At 32.8% G+C, this 5,075-nt stretch overlaps 2 protein-coding genes across 2 annotated transcripts; one reads left to right on the forward strand and one right to left on the reverse strand.

The window, feature by feature from the left end:
* Positions 1-393, reverse strand: LOTGIDRAFT_77804 (hypothetical protein; the record flags this gene model as incomplete). The annotated part of the gene is made up of 1 exon (XM_009051068.1): positions 1-393. A coding segment is annotated over one exon (393 nt), but the record flags the coding sequence as incomplete, so codon positions are not given.
* Positions 394-1,919: 1,526 nt separating this feature from the next.
* On the forward strand, positions 1,920-3,411 carry LOTGIDRAFT_158036 (hypothetical protein; the record flags this gene model as incomplete). Its single annotated transcript, XM_009051073.1, has 2 exons — positions 1,920-2,463; positions 2,921-3,411. The coding sequence occupies 2 exons, from the start codon at positions 1,920-1,922 to the stop codon at positions 3,409-3,411; spliced, it is 1,035 nt and encodes a 344-aa protein (XP_009049321.1).
* Positions 3,412-5,075: the final 1,664 nt, after the last annotated feature.

The raw sequence follows: 5,075 nt of genomic DNA on the forward strand, positions 1-5,075 counted from the left end.
AAACCTTAAATTCCCGTGTTCTTGAGCAGCTCGCAGTGCAAAATGTAATCCAAACAAGAAAAGAAGAGTATCCAATATCTGCTGTGGGTTACTTTCACCTAACAAGCCTTTACTCCATAAAATCTCTTCTTGTTCTATTGTAATAACTTCTGACTTCTTGGTATTAATACCCAGTCCAAGTATCGACAACTCCTTCATTTTACTGTTCAGAACACTTCTTAAACCCTGATATTCTTGATCATCCATAAAGGCTATTAAACGTCCATTCTGACGAAGGTAGTGCTGTATAGATATAATAATCTCATACAAAGTATTTGGTTTATTATTATCACCGGATTCCTTACGCACTTCAGCTATAAAAAAGGAAAGTGCCTCATTCAATTCTTGACTGGAAAGATTAAATAAACCTTTTTCTTCAGAGTTATTATTGTTTCTGTGTTTCTTCCACATACTAAACAAATTAACTGCCCATCTAGTTTTATTTTCAGTTTTGATACTAAGACCACTTTTAACCAAATTCTTTAGATCAGAATCGTCCAGGGGCTTGGAAAACCTCAGTGAAGTCTTGGCATTTTCTGGCAAATTTGGTGTTTCAACATCGCTTATATCAGAGTACTTCAAATCAAAGTTTGGTAGCTGTATGGCTTCTTTTACATAATTTTCCTCCAAATTCAGAGCATCACTAAGAACAGTATCCGTTTCTAAATTATAATCATCTATTTCACAAGTCTTTGTTTGAGTAATAAATATATCATCATCACTAGAACCTGACATCTTGACACTTGAAGCATCAACTATTCAATGAATGAATGCATGCATGTTTAAAAGTGTACATTCTTAAAGTAACAACTGTCTTAAAACAACATTCAGTAGTGAGCTGTGTGCATGCTCATTTAATGTTCAAAAAGATTACATTCTTAAAGTGATATACATTGAGTCTCTCTCACAAACAAAATTTACTCACAGATACTATGTTTTAAGACAGATAAAGGCCGAAAACTGTACTTTCTGTCAACAGAGTTTTCGGCCTTTATCCCTTACGTAAAACTTAAGCGTTGCATTAAAATGTTCCTAACAACACACAGTAATAATTTTATCTTGACATATAAGCTAATTCAGCTACGTTTAATAAAAAAATACATTGTATACCTTTAAATTCTGTATACTACGGAAGCGCCCTGTGGTTCATATTAACCGAAGAAAAAAATAATTATATTATCATTAATTTTAACTAACAATGTCGAAATTAAACCGATTGATTATTTAATTTCGACATACTTTTCTCGAAATAAATTATATTCATTTAATTTCGACATACCTTTCTCAGAATTAAATTATATTCATTTATTTTCGACATACTTGAAAAATCATAAGATTTAAAATGTTTTGATTGTTATGAGGCATTGTCTTTCGAAATGCGTTCAGTCTGTAGCTTGTAAATACTCGAGAAGGCACAATTCTTAACGATTTTGATGAAACTTGGTGAAATTGTTTAATATCACCGAACGATGAACCCTATCACAAGTATAATTTATAGCACAAGTTTTATGAGTTAAATTATTGAAGTCACGAGGGGGCGTAGCCCCCGAAGTGTCTTCAATAATTTAACTCATAAACGTTCTATAAAATACTTGTAACATATTGATTGACAGGTGACGTAAGTGAATTGTTCTTAAAAACTACACGTGCATAACGAGCGGCGAACATATAAAAATAGGTCATCAACACCTGTATACATCAGTTGATATATTTCAATTCGCGACGTAGAGACGCAATGTCGCAGTGTTTATTTAATGATAACGACGATGAAGATATTATTCTTTCAAAAAATTTAGACGATATAGAAAAGGAATTGACAGTGAAAAATAATATTGAGAAAGATGTGGATTACGGCGAATTGAACCTTATTTCTACTGCAGATGGAGAAAGAATCTGATTGTGGTGAATTTAACGTAATTTCTACAGCCGAGGAACAAGTTAAAGAGGAAGTGAAATCGGTTGTGGTTGAAAGGTTTCAAACGCAAGTATCTCAGTTTGAAATAGACACTTTAATACATTCACAAACAAATGCTAATACCAGAAAGAATACTAAATGGTCACTAAATATATTTAATGAATGGCGGAAATGTCGATCGAAGGGTGATAATGATATACCTGAATTGCAAGATATGACAGCAGAAGAATTAGATTATTGGTTACAGCGATTTATTGTAGAATTGCGTAAAATGAACGGAGATGAGTATTCCCCTAAATCAGTTTATTATATCATTTGTGGGCTTATGAGACACTTGAAGGACCATAATATTTCCATTAACATTCTGGAGGAAGCTGATACACGTTTTCTGTTAACCAGAAAGGTGTTAGATGCCAAGATGAAGGAATTAGTAAGCCAAGGAGTCGGTTGTAAACCGAAAACAGCTGACCCCGTATCAAACGAAGATGAGTATAAGTTGTGGAATTCTGGTGTCTTTGGTTTTACCAACTCAACGAGTTTACAGTACACAGTATTTTTTTTACGCATGTAAACTGTTTGGACTACGAGGAAGAGATGAGCACCGCCATTTAGAAGCTGACCAGTTTGAATTGGGTAATGATAAAAATGGTTATTACATACGATACATAGGAAGAAACAACAAAACATTTACTGGTGGTCTAGCCCATTTGAAGTTAAAGAACAAAGATATAAAGCATTATTGCACTAATTAAGTTCTAAAACCTGTATAATAAAATAATCAAAGTAATCACAAGGTTATGACGTATCCTTATCAAAGTGTAGACTGTAGAAATTTTAAAGGGATAATATGCGAGATTTTTGACAAAATTACTCATTCTGACTTTTATGGCCTTTTTAGTCACATTATGAAATATGTATGCTGTCTGACAATTGGTATCCTTTATTTCTTATATTTGTGTATTTTAGGTCAAAGATGTTTATGTACAGTATTTAAAACCTATTTAGACGCGATAGAATCCGGAATGTTTTATAGAAAGCCATTACAGAATGGCATAAGATACGGAAAGCAGCCTGTTGGGATTAATAAATTAGGTAATTTCATTAATGAAATGTGTCAACAAGCTGGTTTAGTCGGACATTACACTAACCACTCCGGTAAGAAGACCTGTGCTACTGAAATGTACCGCAATGGACAAGATGAACAATCCATCATGGAACGCACAGGTCATAGATCTGACGAGGCGTGTAGGGTTTACAAAATTAAATCCGACGAGTTGCAGAAACAGGTTTCAAGTGTTTTGGAGGCGCCAATAAGTGCTAAAGAAAGTAGTGAACCTGTTTCTAAAAAAGCGAAAATTTCGGTTTCCTCACCCCCACTGAAGGACACACGTTTTAACGAATTTATCAACACTTGCGGACCAGTACATTTCAATAATTGTAAATTTACTTTTATGTAAAGAAATACTGTTTATGAGATGTTGAAATAAACACTGTTTTGGAGTTCATTTATTTTGAAAAGTTGTCACCTTGAGTTAACAAGGTTTGACTTCAAGCCAAGTAAAACTGGGCGGGACCTTGATGCTTTGCCAAGACACTCCCCAAAAATGGCCACCGTGCAACAACTAGTGAAATTTCGAAGTTGTAGCTCACCTAAGCCCCTCCCCATGAAAACTAATGATTGTAGCATGAGTATGAATAAGAAAAAAATCTACTGCATAATCTTACAATATAACTTGTTGTTTAGCTACTAAACACTGTAGAAGGTACAATTATTGTAAATTTAGATAGCAGGCGAATATCCATTATATTCATTTAATTTCGACATACCTTTCTCAGAATTAAATTCATTTATTTTCGACATACTTGAAAAATCATAAGATTTACAATGTTTTGATTGTTATGAGGCATTGTCTTTCGAAATGCGTTCAGTCTGTAGCTTGTAAATACTCGAGAAGGCACAATTCTTAACGATTTTGATGAAACTTGGTGAAATTGTTTAATATCACCGAACGATGAACCCTATCACAATATAACTTGTTGTATAGCTACTAAACACTGTAGAAGGTACAATTATTGTAAATTTAGATAGCAGGCGAATATCCGACATATCATATGATGAAGAAATCTATAAATAATCTGCTCCCGGCAATGAAAATGCTTTAAAATCAATCAGTTTTTCCGAAAATTTATCATATACCAACAGATCTAAATCAATTCCTACCAAACGAAACAGAAAACGTAATATGGTTCAAACCGCCATTCAGTAAAAAATGTTTCAACAAATATTGGTCATAAATTCTTGAACTTTCTAACAAAACACTTCCCTGAAAATGCGAAACTTAATAAAATATAGTTGTATGCCTAACTTAACAACGAGTTATGTCCACTAAATGGTGTCAAACAAATAGTATAATATACAAGGCAGAAGTCACAAACACTGACACAAATCAATGTAAACCATATTTGGGACTGACTAAGAACACTTTTAAACAAAGATATTACAACCACATGCAATCGTTTAAACATTCAACATAATTATGAACTCTCAAAGCACATTTGGCAACTTAAACTGAAAAATAACAATTACAAAATTTCCTGGTCCATTGATAGCAGATACACAAATACAACCAAACGATGTAACCTGTGTTTAACTGAAAAGTTTAATGCCCCTAAGCTCACGTCTTTAAACAAACTTTCCGAACTCGTCTCAAAGTGTAGACATGAGAATAAGTTCAACTTGTCTAACTTCAGTAAAGACACAGGCTGAAAATTTGTCCGAAGATCGCTTAAAGTGAAACAACTCTGTGTAACAACAACATGTTTTTTTAGATTCTGTTTTAATATTTCTAAATATAAATATCATATAAATCAAGTATTAAGGTTCGGTATATGAAACTCTAAAATTCATGATATTAACATTACTTATTTTCGAACTATTGTTAAATTCTGGTTGAGTGGTTATGTTAATCTTTAATCTTGAAAAAATATAAAAATGTAAACACTGTGTTTCTTATTTGATATATATGATGGTATAATTTTTTTAAGTAAAACGAAATGGAGAGAGAAACAAAAAGGACTGGTTATAAATGCTATGGAATCAATTAATCAGTATTGTATGAAA

This window comes from Lottia gigantea (assembly GCF_000327385.1).
Source record: "Lottia gigantea unplaced genomic scaffold LOTGIsca_16, whole genome shotgun sequence".
Lineage (NCBI taxonomy): Eukaryota > Metazoa > Mollusca > Gastropoda > Lottiidae > Lottia > Lottia gigantea.